The sequence below is a fragment of the Amphiura filiformis genome, chromosome 2 (assembly GCF_039555335.1).
Source record: "Amphiura filiformis chromosome 2, Afil_fr2py, whole genome shotgun sequence".
NCBI classification, from domain to species: Eukaryota; Metazoa; Echinodermata; class Ophiuroidea; order Amphilepidida; family Amphiuridae; genus Amphiura; species Amphiura filiformis.
The window spans coordinates 20,510,096-20,531,873 of record NC_092629.1 but is presented as its reverse complement, the minus strand read 5'-3'; the positions used below and the strand labels follow the sequence as shown (position 1 = coordinate 20,531,873).

At 37.0% G+C, this 21,778-nt stretch overlaps 1 protein-coding gene across 1 annotated transcript; it reads right to left on the bottom strand.

The window, feature by feature from the left end:
- Nucleotides 1-509: 509 nt before the first annotated feature.
- On the bottom strand, nt 510-19,505 carry LOC140135591 (uncharacterized). The gene is made up of 10 exons (XM_072157135.1): nt 19,449-19,505; nt 11,687-12,718; nt 11,315-11,421; nt 9,941-10,104; nt 8,833-9,040; nt 8,459-8,531; nt 7,111-7,168; nt 2,183-2,256; nt 1,876-1,951; nt 510-1,291 (listed from the first exon to the last, which is right to left on the bottom strand). The coding sequence occupies exons 2-10, from the start codon at nt 12,706-12,708 to the stop codon at nt 1,136-1,138; spliced, it is 1,938 nt and encodes a 645-aa protein (XP_072013236.1). The 5' UTR covers nt 12,709-12,718; nt 19,449-19,505; the 3' UTR covers nt 510-1,135.
- Nucleotides 19,506-21,778: the final 2,273 nt, after the last annotated feature.

The window sequence follows — 21,778 nt, the reverse complement described above, 5'->3', positions numbered from 1 at the left end:
GTATTACTTCAATTAAAACTACGTTCAAAGTTAAATTATATACCATTTTGTGGAATGCACATAGGAGTAATGAAAATGGGTCCATCTTTTCATAGGAGCACCAGCAAACACAAAAACGTTTTTAAAACGTTTTAAATAAGTTATATTTTGGCTTTTGGTTTAGGTAAAAACATTTTAATAACATTAAAATGTCGGGTTATACAAAGGTCATGAAAACGTTTTAAAACATTTTACACACTACAGCATTATTTCTAAAATGTTTTCAAAAATGTTATTGTCAACTATTTTTGCAAACATTTTTGCCAAATATTTTGCTAACACGGAAATAATATTATGTTAAAATATTTGCGGCCAGCAAACACAGAAATGTTCTTAAAATGTTTTCTTCAAAACGTTTTAATAACATTTAAATGTCGGGTTATATAAAGGTCATATAAATGTTTTTAAAACGTTATTGCATATATTTTGGGCAAACATTTTTCGCAAAATAATTTTTCAACCCCAATATAACATTCTGTTTAGAATGTTTTGTATCATGTTTTCAAAAATGTTTTTGGAATGTTATTAAAACGTTTTTATACCCTTTATATAACCCGACATTTAAACGTTTTCTGTAAAACATTTTGTGTTTGCTGGGCAGTAGATTATCAAAAAATGTTTTTCAATGTTATGAAAACGTTTTATACCCTTAATATACCCTTTATATAACCCGACATTTATACGTTTTCTGACAATATTTTATAACCTTTTCCGAATGATGTCGAAAACGTTTTGTGTTTGCTGGGAGGTTTGGATTTCAAAGGTCAAAATACAAAATAATTGTTTTCGCATAATTATAGGTCTCAAGCATTATCGTAAAGACCGAATATGACATTCTGTTAGGCCCTCCTCTGACGACTGGTAAAGTAGACTATTATGAATTAACAGAATCACGATGTCGGAGCAGTAGTAAATTTCCGCGTTCAATAAAACGAGTAGATTGATTGAGTTATGGTCAACATACAGTGCTCCAGGCGCACAGTGGTTCGAGTCATGTTGAGGGTGGTTTTAGCTTCGAGTATTTAGAAGCGGATTTTGAGAAGTAAGGGGGTCTTAGTTGGCACACGTATAATATTACCAAGAGACGGAATTAGAATTAGGTGCGCGTAGTACTACTATTACTAAGCCGTCCAAAAGATATGATATATATCAGAACTTTGAGCAGGAATGTTAAGATTTCCAGAATTGAGACGGCTGAGAAGCCAAGGTATAAGCCCATCAAGCCACCCACAGCACCGCTGATACCCTCAATCTAAAATGAGAAATGTAAACAAAGGGACACGATCAAACACAAAAGTCACATGTCACAGGAGAATTTCAGTCCCCAAAGTTGACCAAATTATCCAAAAACGGCTGATATTTCACATTTTTTTATATTACGCAAAATTGCAGAAAGCTGCCTAACTTTCGCTTTGAAAAACATTTGATAACTTGGTGACCATGGTAACAACCTACGCTAACTTTGGACCACTTTAAGCAAGTTTGTGAAACTTTGATCATCATCATCATCATCATCATCATCATCATCATCATCATCATCATCATCATCATCATCATTATCATCATCATTGTCATTGTCATCATTGTCATCATCATCATCGTCGTTGTCGTCGTCGTCGTCGTCGTCGTCATCAGCAGCAGCAGCAGCAGCAGCGTCATCATCACTATCATCATCTTCATTGTGATCATCGTTATCGACATTGTTATCATCATCATCATCATCACTATCATCATCATCATCACCATCGACATCGTCATCGACATCGTCATCATCATCATCATCATCATCATCATCACTATCATCGTCAGCATCATTGTGATTGTCAGATTACTTACACTCCATACTTTTGTCTGTTTAATCAACTGGTAGTTCAGTTCCTCAAAATATATCCTCAATCGCACAAGGTTTTTTCTAGAAATGAAGAGTGAAACAATGTGTGAATTTGACACAACCAGGACATACTCTAAGTTGTCGCTTATATATATGTCTAGATATGAATATAAATAAACATGAATAAATCAATTCCGTTATCCTTTATTTTATGCTGACCATAATGTTTTTGTTTTTTTTAGTTTTGACATGTTGGTGCAAGAACACGTTTTGAAAGACCAGTTAGTATCTCGGTAAAAAAAAATAACCTACCTTGTTGAAATAACGTCTTTGAGAGTTCTTGCTGCTTTCTCGTTTTCTTCTGACACTCTGTTATATAAATGTTGCTGTTGAACGCAAAACAATGTATACACACATATATTAATGAGAAACAATAAATTTGTCACACACAGCCATGTGTTGCTAGAAGCTGCCACGTCGATCGGATTGGAATTTGAGAAAAAAATGTTTCATCATAAAGTGTTCAAATTGGGACATTCATGTTAATAATATCATGCAGGAAAGGTAGCCAGAAGGAGTTACACGTTGAGGAAAGAGCTCTCAGATGGCAGCCTCAACAGCAAGAAATGGTGGAACACTGTTAACACCATGTCTGGTAAGTCCTCCAGAGTAGATATACCATTGCTGAAGGATGGGCGTCAAGTCTACACTACATTAAAAGACAAAGCTGAACAATTTTGTCAGACATTTGCCACTAAATGTCAGCTTGCCAGCGCAGAAGAATCTGCTCCTGATGTTCAGCATTCAAAACAACATGCTCAATGAAAAAGATAGCCTTCAAGATCAAAGATATCAGGAAGCTTCTCAGGAAGCTGCAACCAGATAAAACTACTGGTCCTGATGAAATCCCTGCAAGAGTGCTGATGGAGTGCAGCGCAGAACTTGCAAAACACTCAGCCAGCTGTTTAAGCTTTGCTTCTCCAAGGGAGTTTTCCTACGCCATTGGAAGACTGCATCTGTCATCCCTATTCACAAGATATATTCGAAGTCTAATCCATATATGTACCCCCCCCCCCTCCCTGCTCTGCATCATCAGCAAGGTCATGGAGGCTGTTACACAGAACCAACTTCAGAAGTACCTTCTTGGAAACCAATTAATATGAGATAGACAGTTTGGATTAGGCCACACGACAGCACAGCTGACATTCTAACCATTCTGACCCAAGAGTAGTCCAACTCCCTGGACAGTAGCAACGAAGTGCGCCTGATTGCCCTGGACATCAAAGGAGCATTTGGCAAGGTCTGGCATAATGGCCTTTGCTAAAACTCGTGGCAAAAGGAGTAACCGGCAAGCTGCACACCTGGATTAGGAGCTACCTAACAGATCGTTGCATAAAAGTTGTCTTATCTTGCCAGTCATACTTCCTCCATCAATGCATCAGTTTATACCCAGGGGTCAATAATGGCCCCACTTTTGTTCTCTGTCTTCATTGATGATCTGCGTGATAAGTGTGAAAACCAACTACTTCTACGCATATGATTCCACCTTATTCTGTGAGATTACATCTAGAGACATCCCTTAAGCCGTTACTGCTAGCCTGAACAGAGACCTGGAGAAAATGAGGATCTGGGTAGACAGATGGAAGGTGACCTTTGAGCTATCGAAATGTAAGGCAATGACAATGTCAAGGAAGAGGAATCCAACCAAGCTAGATCATCTGTTTGGCACCACCATACTGGCTGAGAAGAAGGAGCTGGAAATCCTGGGAGTTACAGTCGACAGCAAGCTGACCTGGACAAAGCACATTTCAAACGTCTCATCCAGAGCAGGCCAGAAGCTGGGCGCTCTGAGGAGAGTTGCAAATAAACTTGATGGCAGAGGCAGAACAACCGTTTACAAAGCTCAAGTTCGCAGTGTGATGGAATACGCCTCACTATCTTGGATGAGTGCCACTCTAGGATTACTAAACTCGATCCAGAGGAAAGCCCTTCGAATCATAGGCGTGAGCGAAGAGGAAACAAGTACAGAGCTGAACATCACATCTCTCCATCAAAGACGTCAAGTGGCTGCAGCAATAGTCCTCTACAAAATGCACACCAGGTTGTGTCCACCAGATCTGAAGACACTGCTACCAAAGCCATTTATAGAAGAAATACACGCTCCAGCTTGTCCATGCATTGCCATGCTCTCACAGTACCAGTTTCTAAAAACATATCTACTGGCAGGACCTTCATTCACACTACAGATGGAGTAGTCAGGGACATGTCTGACAACGGCGTACCAGAAGAGTGCATATCTTATTTCATGTGTCTGATGCTTTACTATACCCCTCACTCTTGTTGTTCCTGAGCTGGTGTGAACCACTGATTGGCCTATGTGGTTGTTTTTTATAGTGCTTTTGTGCCTAAATGAGTTCTTGACCTGTGTCACTCCTCACTCTAGCATTCAAAACAAGAATAATAATAATAATAATAATAATAATAATAATAATAATAATAATAATAATATGTGAATAATAATAATAATAATAATAATAATAATAATAATAATAATAATAATAATAATAATAATAATAATAATAATAATAATAATAATAATAATAATGTATTGCAAAATATACATTATACCCAAGGTAGTACAGGGCGCTATGTGGAGATATTTGAATTTGAGTTAGCATTTGTCTTGCTAAATTAGTGGAACCATTAATTTTGTTGCATGCTTACACCTCAAATGATAAAACTAGAATTGGTTTTAATAATATTTGAACTTCAATCAAGGCAACTGAACGTTTTGAGTGGGAAATTTTCACGTTCGATACTGAACTATTGTATCACAGGTTATCTTCGAGCGATAAGGAAGATATCTCTCAACGTGAAAATCTTCCGTTGAAATCTCAAAATATCTCAAAATACGTAAGTCTAGTTAATTTGCCTATAGATTGTAGTTCAAATATTATTATTGTTTACTACCTGAATGAATGATAATCTTCACAAACATAGAATTGGTGTCATTTTTCTATGCCCCTATGCCTCCCACGAGGGGTCGAAGGTATAATGGAGGCAAAATGTAACACTTGTTCTATCATGTTGTAACATATGATGGACCACTGTCAATCAGAAAACGGCAACAGGTTATGTATAACTTAAGGGTAAACAATGTATTGTTGGTCGAAACAGCAGGAAAAAAAGTAATTCACAGCATCTTGCGAATGGTAGTGAGCTTTAGCAAAAATTGCATTGCTCAATTCATAGCGAGCGTGTAGAAGAATTCAAATATCACAGATGGTCGCATGTCATAAGTTGGGTACAATTTCAATTACATGGTCAAAAATGACAAAAAATTTATTTTTTTGATATGTTGTATATATTGACAACCTCTAATAATTAACACCATTTTAACCATAACACATGCTTAATTTATGAGATAATGCTTAATTACTAATTAATTAATACACAGGCGTCTATGTAAATCTCAATTTTCAAATGCATTTTCTCAAATCGGACCTCAATTACAAAAATGACTGTAAAATATTTATTTTATGCAAGAATGTCATCAGATTTGGAGGATATGTTCTCAATACATTAATGCTTCAAATCAACTGTTAAAAATAATTGTACGTATTGTAATTACATTGTGAAGGTCAATCGACTTTTTACGAGTAATTAGCGAGACGGTTATTCTATCATTGAGGAAATGAATATCAAGAAGAGAAATGTACATTAGCATGTTGCTAAAAATACTGAAATTCAACTAGGATTTCATCAAAAATGAAAAAAATGGAACATATAACCCTTTAAGGTGGCGCTACACCTGTTGATAAATTTGTGACATTTTCTCAAAAATAATATTTATGTATTATATAGGGGTAAGGAATCCAGTTACTACACTTGAATTCCAGTGACTCAAGATAAGCGGTACGTTATTTATGAAAAGAAAAGAGGTACCGCTAGAATGTTACCTCATTTCTTAACATATATAATGAACCGCTTGTCTTGAATCACTGAAATTTCAGTGAAGTAATTGGAGTCCTTACCCCTATAATATACATAACTTTTGTTACCAGTGTGTAACGTAGTTACTTTTTGAGAAAAAATGCAAAATTAGTCAAAAAATTTATCAGGGGGTGTAGTACCACCTTAATTAGTCAGTAATTGTTTTAGTTGTACAAATTCAACATTCAAAGCTGTCAATACATCATACCCTCACTAGATTTGAAAAAGTAACCAGTAGTTTTGACATGCTGACATGTGAATTTTCACATAGGCCCTATTGCACACTCCCGCATCCGCCTGCTCCACATCCGCCTGCTCCTCCACCCCTGGCAGTTTTCGTTTCAACTGATGTGATTTTTTTATTGAATAATGTATAATTATATGCTTCAGTAGACTGAAAGAGTATAAAATTAGGCTTAAAATGAGGTATCAACCACTGCTGTAGGATATGGGGTTACGGAAAGCCAATCAAATTTGTAACGCAATTTTCCGAAAACTGTAATCCCTCCCCCCTTTTTGCATACCCAACTTATGACATGCGACCAGATATACTTTTGTAGGTCCTGTGGTTAAAACAACAATACTTTTGTAAAACGTACATAACTCATTAACAACAATAAATTAAGCAAGTTTTCAAAGTACATGATTTGTAGCATGAACGTTTGCAAAACACCAAAGTGTTATTTTTCAATAATATATTGATTCAGATAATGAAAATCAATTTTTTTTTTTTTTTTTCGACCAACAATACCTCGTATTTATGGAAACTGATCATTAACGTAGCGATCTCCGAAAAGTTTATCAATACTTTCATTAATTTCTCAAAAAATAAAACTTGACGTTTAACAAATAACGGTTTAAATGAAGCCATTATTGTATCATTATAAAAGGCCTGAGAGCAAGTTCATAGTCATTGCGTATTCAGGTTTCAGCGATTACTGAAAAGGTGATATGTTTCTAAAAAGCGTTTCCGCTTGGAATGTTGATACCTATTGTGAATCTTACTGTACGTGATTTTAACTTATATGCTCGTCATCTGACAATTTGCAACATATTTTGCAGAGAAATATAAACCTCTATCACACAACATGTACAAGCTGTGCAATGGTTGTCTGTAATGGAGAGGGCAACATAATAACCATAACTTTAATGGTTTTATGGTAGGACCAAGAATAGACTCCTGCGGTACACCAGCATTCTTGGTATTTGAATATCAACGTAATAATCCTGTGATCACTCATACCTACCTCGTATTTGTCTGACGGCCAGAGAGCACTGGATACTGACGTTGGGTACATTATTTCACTGTAAAAAAAATACAAATATTTAATATCATCATCGTCATTATTCTCCTCCTCCTCCTAACAACATTCCCTGCAGGCTGCAAGCCCAAGTTATAGAGGAGATAATTATGTCGATGACATTTTGGAAATTATCAATAAAGACACTACACAAAAGCTCACTGACCACCTCAACACCACCGATCAATCAGGGAACATTAAGTTTACCTACGAAGAGAAAGAGGGCAAAATATCATTCCTGGACACATTGCTCATTCGTAAACGAGATGGTACGGTCAAACTGCTTGTGTATCGCAAAAAAACCCACACCGACCAATATTTAAGTTTCAAATCTCAACACCCACTACACCAGAAACTGGGTGTAATCAGGAGGTTAATGGACAGAAAAGATAAGTTTGTTACAGAGGATGAAGACAAGAAAGAGGAGGAGCAAAGATTCATTAAGGCATTGGCGGTTTGTGAATACCCAGATGGGCAGTGGACAAGATGAAACAACAGATGAAGGACAAAACAACATCAGCAAAACCTCAGAAGAAGACAGACGAGAATCCAATAAAAGGCATGGTTGTAATACCATATTTAGAGGGTGCATCAGAGAAACTCCAAAGAGTCTTCCGTAAACATGGGTTTACAACGGCCATGAAAGCAACTAACACTCTCGAAAGTATTCTTGTCCACCCCAAAGACAAAAACGGCATTGATCAAACCAGCGAAGTCGTGTATGACATCCCGTCTAAAAAGAGAGACGGGTGGGCCATTTGGAGCTATTTGGGATACGAAGGAAAAAACATCAGAAAGTCGCTGAAAAGATTGCAACTAAAAACTTTACTAGAGCCAGCAGAAAGTTTTCCGCCACAGAACAGCACAAATCGGGAATAACGGACCACATATAGCACAAGATAATCATGTCATCGACTGGGAGGCCAAACTACTCGACAAAGACTCAAATGCTTTCACAAGGAGTGTCAGGGAGCCCATCCAAATCAGAAAGAAAGGCAAAAACTCACTCAACCGTGACGAGGGTGTATACTTTCTAGATCATGTATATGACCCACTGCTAAAATCAACATCACTTCCGGGTAACGAGGAGGCGTCGTTATCAACCAAGTCTCGGGAAAAGCAGTGGACCAGTTCATCTGTGATCAAGCCATCAGCCAAGATGGCGAAAGCTCAGATTCGTGAGTAGTATTTCCTTGGATTTGGCTTACAAAAGTATTAGTTTATAATAATGCATAATGCTTTCTACAGCAAGTTGTTTTTTATTTTACATTTCCACATTATGCACATGACTTACTTGCAAGCATCCGGGCATTGGCAATCAATATAGTCATCATTATAAAGGCTCTCTGTTTTCATTCTACATCGCTCTGGAATATTGATATTGAAATGCAAAAAATTTAAAGGCTAGTAAAACAAACAAAAAATATATACATTTTTTTTTCATTCATAGGCTTTAAGATTTAACGGCGGAAGCAGACCTTTTTAAATGACCATCGTATAAACTATTTTATTAAGCAAAAATTTAGTGTGCAAAAATTAAGTATTTTATCTTATACCCCGCTAGGCCCTAAAATTCGAAATTTGGCATTTTATTATGAGAATGGTACGTCGAATGGACGTTACAATATAATTTGCCTTAAGTGTGCAACTTTAATTAAAAATACTTACGTTGAGTGGTGTTTACGTAGAGACATTTGTCGCCTTCTATTAGGACGTCAGTAACACAATTACATCTGTTTTTGAGTTCGCTTTGAAGACATTGTCTCTTACAAGCTAATGAAGAATATCCAAACTGAGGATGGCTGTAACTTGAGTCAGAACCATCTGGAGTACATTTTGGCTTTGTGTATTTACCACCAAGGCGCTCGATTTTACTCTGAAAAAAATACAAACCTGGAGAATAGCACCTTTCGGTTTATGTCTTTGACAATTTGCAACATCGAATAATAGAGCCTTTTCCGTAATTTTGTTTCGTTCACCACAAAAGGGTAAAGCAAATCTAAATTCGCAAACAATCTGGGCAAGTTGCCAGATTAGGAAATGTGGCAAATCTGGCAATACACTACCTGATCCGGAAAATAATTCTTTTAAACAAAAGACGTAATAAATAAATACGAAGTTTAGAATTTCATCTAAATCCACTATTTTTGTTTCTGATGGCAATACCTTAACCCGGACGCAATATTAATAAATAAACAAACTTATTGCCATGTCAAAAACAAGACAAAAACAAAAACAAATAAAAAGAAAAAAGAAAGAAAAAACAAGCAAAAAACAAAAACAAAAAACAAGTAAAAAAAATAGTTCTTTTCTCAAAATTGTACTTTGTAGACGTTTTGTATCTAAATCTTCAAAATGTATCCTTCAGCATGCCTGTTTAATTTGGCAAACTTCGGTAATTTTCTTTGATAGACACCATTCTTGTTTTTGATTATTTGTTTAACATAACGATATCACGCAAATGTGCTACGAATTTTAATTATTTGTTGTGATGTTTGTATATTAATTTTAAAACCTCATGTAATTGATAAAGATCGTCATTCATTGTTTATACTATGAAATGTTGCTTCAGCATTCCTAGTTATTTTCTGTAAAATAATATAGTAATATATCCGATTAAATAAAAAGGATGACTGTTAAATGATTTATGGAAGTGTCGTCCACAAAACGTGCCAGAAAGGAAGAAAACAGAAATACTTAAATACTTAAATGAATTATGAAGCGAAAAAAGAAGTCTACGCAACACCTTGTCGGGGGTTCTCATACATACACTTACCTGTCGTATTCCAATAGACGTTGCCATGCCAGTTGTTGCAGTAATTCCAATATCTTCTGGAGATGGTTGTACGTCGGCAGAATGAACGGAGACTCGCACCCCCGACTCGGGTGAAAATAGTCCAACGTATTCTGGCTGTTCTATGAACAGTGTCAGCTGCAGACCTGTTATAAGCAAGACGTTGTCAACATTTAAGAACTTTTATCATAACTACCGGGTCTTAAAAAGTGCGGAGAGTAATTTAGAAATAAATGGCACATAGTAAATTCCCATATTGCTCAATCTTAGTGCATTGCCTAATGTTAATTGGATATCCCCATTGCTATATTAAGGTGTGGGTTTTTGTTCCTATAAAAACAAATGTTAACAGGTTTACTGGACATATATTTTTTTTTTTTTCTTTTTCCACTGAGCACATACTTCGGTGCCAGTGCTTTTATATATTTTAGTATTATGAAGGAAGTGAGCTGTGTGATTAGTACAGCAAAGTGTTCCCAAACATGCCAAAGTCGAATCAGCAACTTGGAGTTATAGCGAAGGTGCTACATTATATATTCAACAATGAGATAGTGTGGAGTCATCCCGAAAAGAGGGAGTTATTATTGTCTTCTTGATAACTGATTCAATAAGCTTCTAAAATCTGTCAAGTCGAACAGGAGGAGATTTATGGAAATTATGTTGTGTGTGATGTACTGTGAATAGAGTACTTGCTCATTTACAACGAAGGAGATTTTTTAGTACACGAAAGTGCTTAACCTCCCTGAAGTCTGGTTTATGAAACAACACAGATCTGTTAATGTTAGTGGAAACAGAGCAGATAATGCCAAGGAGGTAAACAGCACTTGAGATCTTTTCAACTGCGTGCGCAACAACAATGGAGCTGCCAACCCAGATGAAAAGAATTTCACTTGTTATTTACCTCCTTGGGATATGGAGGCATTCCCTGAAGATATTGTGTGAATGGTGAAAGTAACATTATTTCGAGTACCATTGTTGCCCAAGGATATTATTGCTGTGGAATAATTTACAAGCTTGGAACTGGACATTAATGGAACTTTGAGCGCAACAGAATATTGTAATCATCAACAAGAAGAGGAGCGGATAAATAAACATTGTGGAATTAACCTTGTAATTAATTGTGTTGATGTATGCATGCATGTTTATATGCCAAAATATTATCCAATCATATAGTAGTAGTTTTCAATAAAGATTCAGATTTTGTTAACTTAATCAAACAGTGTGTTTTGTCGTGTATTCAGAAGTGAATGTGTGTTAAAGGTGATTTTGGCCTCGAGTAAATAACGACTCGTAACAATAATATGTAGTGATCGCAACGAGTTATTTTATTTTAGTTTATTTACTAAGTTTACTTACCAAACTGTGCTCCAGATTTGCTTGTTTTACGAACAGTTTCATTGTTGAATCCGTGATTGAAGGTGTAACAATTCCCGTACTGATTATTTTGAAACTGCCTGAAGTCACTGAAATATAATAATAATAATAATAATAATAATAATAATAATAATAATAATAATAATAATAATAACATTCACAATATAATCACACAGTTGAACAAAATAAACAATTTTGCTGCACAGTCTCGCGTTGTTTACCGCCTTTGCATTCAAATGAACAGGAAGACGACCCGCTATGTATAAGGTCACTTCGAGGCCAAATGGCAGCGCGGACGTGGTCACGTGCGTATTTATAAATATAGCCGAATCATACTGGTATAGGTTTACTTACGTGTAATTGCATCCTCTTTTATCAAAGGTACATTGTAAGATGAAATCTTCAGCTTGGTGTCCATACATCTCCAATTCCTCTCTTGTAGGGTTTGCTATATCAGCAATATCGCTATAATCGTCGGTCTTAGACTGTGCGTAGAAGCCTTCCCAGTCATTCTCATCCTTTACGTCCCAGTCATTATAAACGAAAGAAAAATCCCAATCTGACGAAAAATACCAATCTAACGAAGAATCCCAGAAATAGGAATAGTCACTGCCGCTGGTGCCGACACTGCTGCTACTCTCGTCGGTGTCATTAATGCTACTACTAGCTCCACGCTTCCTTCTCCTAACTATCGAACCCTCTGATCCTATCGGCGAGCTCGAACCTTCGGATCCTATTGGTGAGCTCGGACCTTCGGATCCTATTGGTGAGCTCGAACTATTGGAACCTATCTGTGAGCCCGAACCTTCGGATCCTATCGGTGAGCCCTGACTTTCGGATCCTATCGGTGAGCTCAAACCTCCGGATCCTATAGGTGAGCTCGATTCCCAATCCCAGCTGGAATACCAATCATTATAAAAATCTGACGAAAAATCCCAGAACCAGGAATAATCACCTGTCAAATCGAACCCGCCATCGACTTCAATAATTCCCTGATATCGCGTGCCTACTAGTTCGGATCTCCTCATACGATTCATATTGCACACAGTAACCGCGGGGAATTCCACCTTATACTTACTAATGACATCAATTTTGGAAGTATAAGGCCAAGAGAAGAAGTCAATTAACAGCCAATAGCCTTGATAGCCAAATAGTACTGCCAAGCCACAACTAATGATTGACCAAAATATCTTGGACCTCCAACGGTCAGCAGCAATAATCCGTGGAATACCATGGGCAGTGCTTGTTTCTCCGTATTCGTTTACAATATCGCTTAGCGTCGTTTTCTTTTTTGGTTCATGTTTTCCCCCACTATTTTCTATATCTTGATTTTTCTCGGAGTGACCTGATAAATTGGAACCATGGCCCGGCGACATCTTCTTGGATCTGTGAAGTATAAGAAAAATAAACTTGGTGCAAAACAGAAATCAAAATTATACTTCTACGCTACCCAAATTTGGTACACTCACCCATAATGTTGTTTAAGAGTTTGCAAATGCAAAATATTTTTCAAAAATGTTTACCAAAAATATTTTACAATAACATTTTGACATATTAATGCATAATTTTCATATAAAATGTTTTAAGGGAGAAGCAACATAAGAAAACAAGAAAGAAGGAAAGAAAGATGCAAGGGTCGAGTGAAGAAATGAAAGAAGAAAGAATAATTTGAGCACTCACATAATTCGATCACAATGGGAAATCTAATCACTGCATAAGGATCATGATGTTTGTATTAGACTATGCCATAGTCGAATTTTATTAAAAATATGTTATTATTAGTCATGATGAACCCATTTCGTTGAACTCAAAATTATACTGATGTTTATTAAAATTAAAGTATTCAATAGTAAAATGGTCATAAAGAGTTAAAAATATCAGACGATTAGTGACAATAAAAGTAATTGAATGCAACATTATCTTGCATAATTATAACGGCTCGCTTTAATACTGAACAATTCTGATTTTGAAATCTACCAGTTTATTATAGCGAACCCCGAAATTTCGACTATGAACTTTGAATTGTAAGCAGAACTTTACCCCCTGGACTTTGCTCTCTAAAAACACACTGTCAAGCATACTTGTTTATCAGTCCATTAACCACAAGTACTAAGCCGGACGCGCTAGATGTTTGATGAGAGATTAACTTTCGCGTCAACACAAAAGCGCCGCAAATACCACAGACAGTTGTTTACGGTGTAGTTAATGGTAATGGCGCGGGCCCAGACGATTTAAACCATAGCGAGGTATGGGCGACCAATCACAAGGCAGATCCATTTAAAGATGCATTACATCATGGACAATTAGGCCAGAAATTGGCCTAACTCTCCATAGAGTCCCGTGTTAAAAATCTTAACCGCAAGGCAATGTCAGTAGTCCACTTGGGAAGCTAACAAACAGAGGGAGTAGGGTGACTGATCAGATGTGAAAATCTATCAATTGTGCACACATTAATTAAATCAGAGTTTTAAGCTTAAATACAATATCCAGAGTATGCACAATGGGCAAGTGCACTACGGGGTAGTCTATGTTTGTATTTTCTGCAAATGATCAACTCGAATTATCTGTTGAAATGTTGTACTATGATAAATGGCCAATATTATTAAAAGAGGGAGGTTCCGATACTCTATATAGTTATTAATGTTAGCGATCACTTATGAGGCCTAAATGGGAATGTATTAATGCCTCATACATCATTCTTCATCAATTTGACCAAATGGTTTGTCAGTAAATGCTACCAATTATACTATCAGTAAATGCTACCAATTATACTATCAGTAAATGCTACCAATTAGAGAGGTTTAGATGTCAACGACTGCGCATAATATAAGTTGTTAGAAGGGTATTATAACATACCTAAACACAGATGCTTCACAGATAGATATCCTGTTCATCAGTCCTGGAGGATATTCAGAGGTTAAAGCATAATATTTAGATATTTCACAATACCCAAAAAATAATTCAGCGTCATTGACCTCATTTGTAACTGTCACTTTTCACCTTTAAAATTCTATCTGCGTCCGAACGCCAATTTTTCGAACGCATAACACTTCACACCACGCGGTCATTGTATAGGATACTTATGCACTACATCAGGCAGGACTGAGACGCGGTCGTTATACCAGGGCTATGACACTCTATTCACGTGGTTTCTTTTCCAACGCTAAAAGATTACGAATTTTGGTGGTTTGTAAATGAAAAGTGTCCACACTATCGATTGATTACGTAACTGTTATGAATAATTTATTAGTTTTTCAATGCAATCGCCTCGACCCATTAATACATATTATCTGTATTTATCAAAGTACTTGGAATAGCAATCTGGTGAGTTCACTGAACTACGCCCAAATACTGATGGAGTTTTAATGGCGCTAATCCTCTCCATACACAGATGAACAAACACAATAGGAGAAGGTCAACACATATGACCTCCTATATGACATGTTATATGAGATGTACAACAACCTGAATATCATAAAGATCAGTGTTCGTTTGTGCATATGAACTGCATATTTGCAATACTAAATATTACTCGTTATATATTATGTCAAATATTGGTATTATGACAACACGGTATATACATTGTATATAAAACGACTAATAGATCCTACTATCATGGCGTCAGGTCATTGGTTCATCATATCCCGTATGTTTCTTAAAATTCATTCATATTTGAGACACATTTCTGTGCCCATTTTATAGGCGTACAGGTGGATCCGGTTTTTTTTGTCATTTTCATTTCTTTTTTTGAAAGAATTAAGGTTTTACACTGCACGGAGGCCACTATGTGATACTAATTTAATGCTATTTGTAAATGAATGCGGATTCCCGGTTGTTGTTTTTCCACAGTGTGACAACTGTCCACCCATCCAGACAACATCATCACATAATAAAACGTCTGTATTTGTACGATGAGTAAATATTAAACTGAACTTTGCCTTGGAACATTGTGTAAGACGGTGTAAGATTTTGTGGGCGCCCTCAACATTATTATCCTCTTTGAGTCTTTGTATCCGTAAATGACATGGCATAGACTGTGTGAATTCTATGAAGACTACTCAGACACCCCCCTGCGTATACATAAACAAGTGGTCGCTTTCGCTTCTGTTTGAGTGACGACTTGTCCACGAATGGCTTATTAGGCCGTCATTTCACAATTTTTCAGCTGTTTCAAGCTAACATTTTACACAATAATTGTGCCAAAATGGTCCACCAAATGGCTTCAATTAGGTCTTCATTTGACAAAAGTTTCTTACTTCTCAGGGGGGACATCCCCCCTCAGACACCCCCCTGCGTATACATAAACAAGTAGTCGCTTTCGCTTCTGTTTGAGTGAAGACTTGTCCATGAATGGCTTATTAGGCCGTCATTTCACAATTTTTCAGCTGTTTCAAGCTAAAATTTTACACAATAATAGTGCAAAAATGGTCCAACAAATGGCTTCAATTAGGTCTTCATTTGGCAAAAGTTTCTTACTTCTGAGGGGGCACATCCCCCCTCAGACACCCCCCTGCGTCGCGAGGGCACGACGTGCGGCGCTGTCGCGCCGAAGTTTCAATGACTAATAATTTTCATTGTGTCCCCCCCACTTTCATAAATGGATTTACGCCCCTGCTCTTTGTATCCGTAAATGACATGGCATAGACTGTGTGAATTCTATGAAGACTACTTATACATGGGGTCATATCCATGGACACAAGTAACGATAATTGACAACACGATACGCGACTGTATTTAGGGAGGCTAACCACTAATAATTAATAGGCCCTAATGCCGGGTAGGGCCTACTCCTGGGTGACTCGTGTGGGCAAGGACGCTTAGGACGGTGACCAAATGAGTCTCAAATTTCACCGGTGAGGGGAGGGGCACTCAAGTCCTATGATAATGTAGGCCTATACGCATGTGTGGCCAACTTTTTAAACACCCCCCTAAAACGAGTTTTACCCTACCAGCAAATTTAGGATCAATAGGCCTAAGCTAACTTAATACACTAAAGGAAGTTTTGGATGAGAAAACGGACATTTTGATGAGAAACGGCCAAAATGGTGAGAATTTAAATTTTCTCATTCTTTTGGATGAGAAACTTCCTGGTGTGTGTGTCAATCATTATTATCTTATTAAAATCCGGGACTTTGGTTGACCTGTGCAGGACTCCAGCACATGTTAATGACGCAAAGACAGTTGTGGTAACACCATGGTCGCAGACCTGCAAAAAAGCTCAAAAACAGATAGTAATGAAACCAGTTTTTATTTTCCTTGCTCAAGCGAGTTCACAGAGAAGGTGTTTCTAGTACAATGCAGCGTCGGACTCTAGCTGAGAGCGTAGCCTGAGTCAAACGGACTCCAGAAGGGCTCTCCATACAAATGAACAAACACAAAGGAAAGTAGTCTCCTCCGTGACCAGCTTGATTTCGATGGAGCGAAACCAAATTGGCTGCAGAGGAGACGGGTAATTTTGCCATGCAAATGAGGTGAGTGCCCTCTCAAGAATAACTACTCTCTGGTTATACCAGGCGGCTGACACTGGCAAATTTGCATGGAAAAATGACCCGTCTCCTCCGCAGCCAATTTGGTTCCGCTCCATCGAAATCAAGCTGGTCACGGAGGAGACTACCCTCCTTTGTGTTTGTTCATTTGTGTATGGAGAGCCCTTTTGGAGTCCGGAATGACTTAGGCTACGCTCTCAGCTAGAGTCCGACGCTGCATTGCACTAGAAATACCTTTTCTGTGAAATCGCTATAGAGCCAACCGGGAGCACGTATTCGTTTTGAAAATATAGCATTAAAATTAGTATCACCCTTGTGGCCACCGCAGTGGAAAACCTTAATTCTTTCATTAAAAGGAAATGAAAATTAAAAAAACACGGATCTACTTGTGCACCAATAAAATTGGCACAGCAATTTGTCTCAAATATGAATGAATTTTAAGAAACATACGGGGTATGATGAACATTGACCTGACGCCATGATAGTAGGATCTATTAGTCGTTTTATATACAATGTATATACCGTATTGTCATAATACCAATATTTGTCATTATATTATAATGAGTAATATTTAGCAACGTAAATGTGCAGTTCATATGCACAAACGAATACTGATCTTTATGATATTCAGGTTTTTGTACATCACATATAACATGTCACATAGGAGGTCATACGTGTTGACCTTCATCTATTGTATTTGTTCATCTGTGTATGGAGAGGATTAGCGCCATTAAACGCCATTAAAACTCCATCAGTATTAGGGCGTAGTTCAGTGAACTCACCGGATTGCTATTCCAAGTACTTTGATAATACAGATAATATGTATTAATGGGTCGAGGCGATTGCATTGAAAAACCTAATAAATTATTCATAACAGTTACGTAATCAATCGATAGTGCGGACACTTTTCATTTGCAAACCACCAAAATTCGTGATCTTTTAGCGTTGGAAAAGAAACCACGTGAATAGAGTGCCCTCTCAAGAATATCAACTCTCTGGTTATACTCAGAGAGATATAACATGGGAGATAGCATTATTTTAAGCGGAACCACTCCCGGGGGGGGGGGCACTTCCATAACAGATATACATCATATGCCTCGGGATAGACCCCCTTTTTCAAAGCGGCGTGTACCCAATGACCCCCTTTTTTGTGTTATGGTCCTACCTATTACCCAATGACCCCCTTTAAAAAAATTCATGTACTCAATGACCCCCCCTTTTTCAATTTCCTGCTATTTAGGTGGTATTTGTGTTCTCCTCCAGATATAAAGAGATTTTTCAAATTTCCAAGGTGGCCAAGTTGTTTTTTTCGCAGTTTGGCCCTTATTTATGTGTACTTAATGATACTCTTTTGGCAATCCTGTACCCAATGACTCCCATTTTACAATTTGTTACCCCAAATGACCATCCTTTTTTCAAAGTTTCATACCGAATGACCCCATTTTTATTCAGGTTATGTACTGAATGACCCCATATTTTTGTAATTGTACATTTGACCTGAATGCCCCCTACTTTTAACATGGCCGAGGCACATCCCTGCCATTTCAGATAGGGAGTGCCTCCCCGGGGAACCACTATGCGGCACGCGGAGTTGCTCCTCGCAAAATCATTTTTCGCGTAAAATCATGTTTGCATGTAATTTGCGTCTACTCTTTCCCACAAATTTGGCAAATCCATTAAGTCTTTCATACGCGGACACAGCGCACGAGATCAGTGTACGCATTACATGATACGCGCAACGCAAACGATACACGCATTCGCACAGTTCAATACGCACTCAGATGTGTTCTATTTAAGAATAACGGTATTCTTTTTAGCCGCTATCGTGCATCTATCATCTCATAACACGGGCGACATCATTATTTTCGCCTCGTTGTTTTATGCCAAATTTAAATTATATTGTACTTGATACACTCAAATGGCATCATAAAAATGAATTGTAATTCAAAACTCTGATAGAGATAACAGCAAGATATCGTTATCATTTTAGACAAAGTCCGATTTACAAAGAGTACAACGCACATATAGTCTCCCATACTGACATCCCAGCAAACACACAAACAAAAAAACACGTTAAAACGCTTTAAACAGGTGGTATTTTGTGTTTTGGTTTAGATAAAAACGTCGGGTTATATAAAGGTGTATATAAACGTTTTAAACATTTTTGTTATGAAAACGCAGTATTTTAAAAAAAAATTCAAAATGTTATTGTAAAATAATTTTTGCAAACATTTTTTGCCACATATTTTTTCAACTCTTCAATAACATTGCGTTAGAATATTTGCAGTAGGTTATCAACAAATATTTTGAATGTTATGAAAACATTTTCTGGCAACCATTTCTAACCTTTTGCGAAATCAATGCTGTCCAAAACGTTTTGTGTTTGCTGAGATTACGGTCGGCCATACTCACAAAAATGTTATCGATGTGCTATTATTATCAATGTCTCACATGCACACCTAAGCATCACATTGATAGTGTATCTAAAATAATATCAAGAAACATTCGTATCATGAACAAGTTAAAACATTTTATCCCATACCGTACTATATATTGTATACAGTAATGACACATAAACTATAAACAAGGAAATAAAATACCTATGTAGAAAAATATTTGTAAAAACTTACCTCAGTAATTACAGCGCTTTACAGAGACCATACCGGGGAAAATATGCATCACCTTTGTTTGCTAAATAAATTTATAATGTTATACACGCTTGAATTGGGTGCATACAATTATATATTCCATTACATAGTTGCCAGCCTCTTTCACTCTGACATTCATCGTTAGGGACCGTTCACAAACACTTGTTAGGGGGGGGCTGATGCAAAATAAAATCATCTCGAAATTTAGTTGATATCAGGACATTCCTCGTATTCAAAATGCAATTCGATATATCTGATGTGCTCTTAGATCCCACAAATAATACATGAAAACGTCGCTATCCAAGCCCCTTTAAGATACACTTCAAATGATAAAACTAGAATTGGTTCCATTTTTTCTATGCCATGCCCCTATGGTTCCCAAGAGGGGTCGAAGGTCATAGTGGGGCAAAAAATGTGCAATTTGTTGTATCATGTTGTAATATACTTGTTCCTCTCATTGCTAGGAATAAAAAAATCCGTCATTAATATATTCTCGTTCATTAATTGGTTAAATGAGTATCATGTGACCAAAAACAGTTTTAACTATTTTGCAAAGCAGTTAAAAAGCCGATTGATGAGTGAATGAGGTACTATTGGAAGTACTATTTCCCGGGGGAAATAGTACTACTATTTTTTCCCTGTGCGCGTATGACCTCATTGTCGCGTCGCAGTTTCTAGTGGTCGGTGCAACTCACGCGGGATTTCAGCACCGGTTTCGGGGTATTAATGTGTAGTAAGTCGTGTTGTCTTGCGAAGCACACAAGCAGAACAGAACTGCAGCTAAAATACGGTGGTTTTATCGGGTTAAATCAGGCTCAGCATCTCATAGTGACGGTGAAGTACACGACTTGTCCCTAATTTGGGATGGCAAAAGATTGAAAAACAATGAAAATCAATCCTTTATACTGAAAATTCAATCGAAAACGATTTGCCCCTAACTTTAATCACTACAAGATTGTAAAAGATTGAGAATCACTCCTTTTGATTGAAAAAAAAGTTTGAAAAATTCAAATCACCCGACATTGAAAATTCAATCTTTTCGATTGAATATTCAATTGGGCAATTTAAGAGAGCACTAATCATGCTAATGTATCAAAAGAAAACTCAGAACCCATAGCGCCATGTACTATAAGCTATTTGAACAACTGCTCCTATTCTTTAGACTTCCCTTACATGAATTATTAAATTATCTATATAGTATACGGTAAGGCATTTCCGCATTCAATATAAAACACTATATATTTAAAGAGAATTAAGCAAATTACTAGAATACTTACACTCGGTCGCCTTTGCAGTAAACGACGAATCACGCTCACGTTCGGTGTATACGACACCGACGCAATATTTTGCATATTGTGCATGCGTGCGATTCGCTTTCCTGCAAAGGCGATTGAGTATATATAAATGAAGCTTTTTGTTAGTGTTATTTAAATAAATGATTATAATCGGTCTGTTTTATAGAAATTTTTTGATGGATAAAAATGTATGGCTATTACGAGGGCTTAGTTGCCTCTCAGTCTGGAATTGGCAATACAGAATAATAATCATTGAAACCTTTTAAGCAAAACCACATTGTTTTATTGATGGTTTCGCAGGATATAGGCTATACCATCAATGACAAATTACCATGTTTTATGTTACTTTGATATTAAGCGATAATAGATATATCAAAATTAAGAGATGGAGGTATATTAATAGTCTGATTGCGTCATGGCATCCTGTGGAATGCATGCAAGATTTTGTAAGATTTTATAGAGTTAAGGAGTTATGCCTCAATGAAGGGAAATAATATTATTATTTCCAGCCTAAGTAATTTATAACCCCGTTGATACCGGTCTTGTACTTGACACCCGAGGGGTTTAATGTTCAAATCCCCAGGGTGCCAAGTATCTTCGTTGTTCATCTTCTCTCCTAAGCTTTTCGTTCCTTCTTTCCTTTCCGATAGCCAAAAACCACTTGTAACGTCGGAGTTAACACGCTCGGTCAATCTCGAAAACTGCAAGATACAGTATGTGTAATACTTGTCTCAAAAACTAATTGTATATACTAAGTTTGATAAAAATTGATGGTTGAATTATGTTTTAAGTCACTAATAATTATTTGAATTTTAATTCTTTTTAATCAATCAAAAGGAGTGGTTTTCAATTCTCGCGTTTCACAATACGATGCGCCTCCAGCGGTCGCTATGTCGAGGCCAAAATACGCAGTGGAAAATGAGTCGACATCCAAAGCCCGCGCAATACGATACAGAAACATGCATCATTGTGGGTTTAAATGTCATTATAATGATGTTACATGCGAATGCACACTAA

Excerpts from the sequence above, each read along its gene's own strand:
- LOC140135591 (XM_072157135.1), bottom strand. The coding sequence starts at position 12,708 with ATGTCGCCGGGCCATGGTTCCAATTTATCAGGTCACTCCGAGAAAAAT. Across the intron at positions 7,169-8,458 it reads CAATGCCCGGATGCTTGCAA|TGAAATAATGTACCCAACGT; the intron begins GTAAGTCATGTG and ends TTTTTTTTACAG. Across the intron at positions 2,257-7,110 it reads GGCCGTCAGACAAATACGAG|CAACATTTATATAACAGAGT; the intron begins GTAGGTATGAGT and ends TGCGTTCAACAG.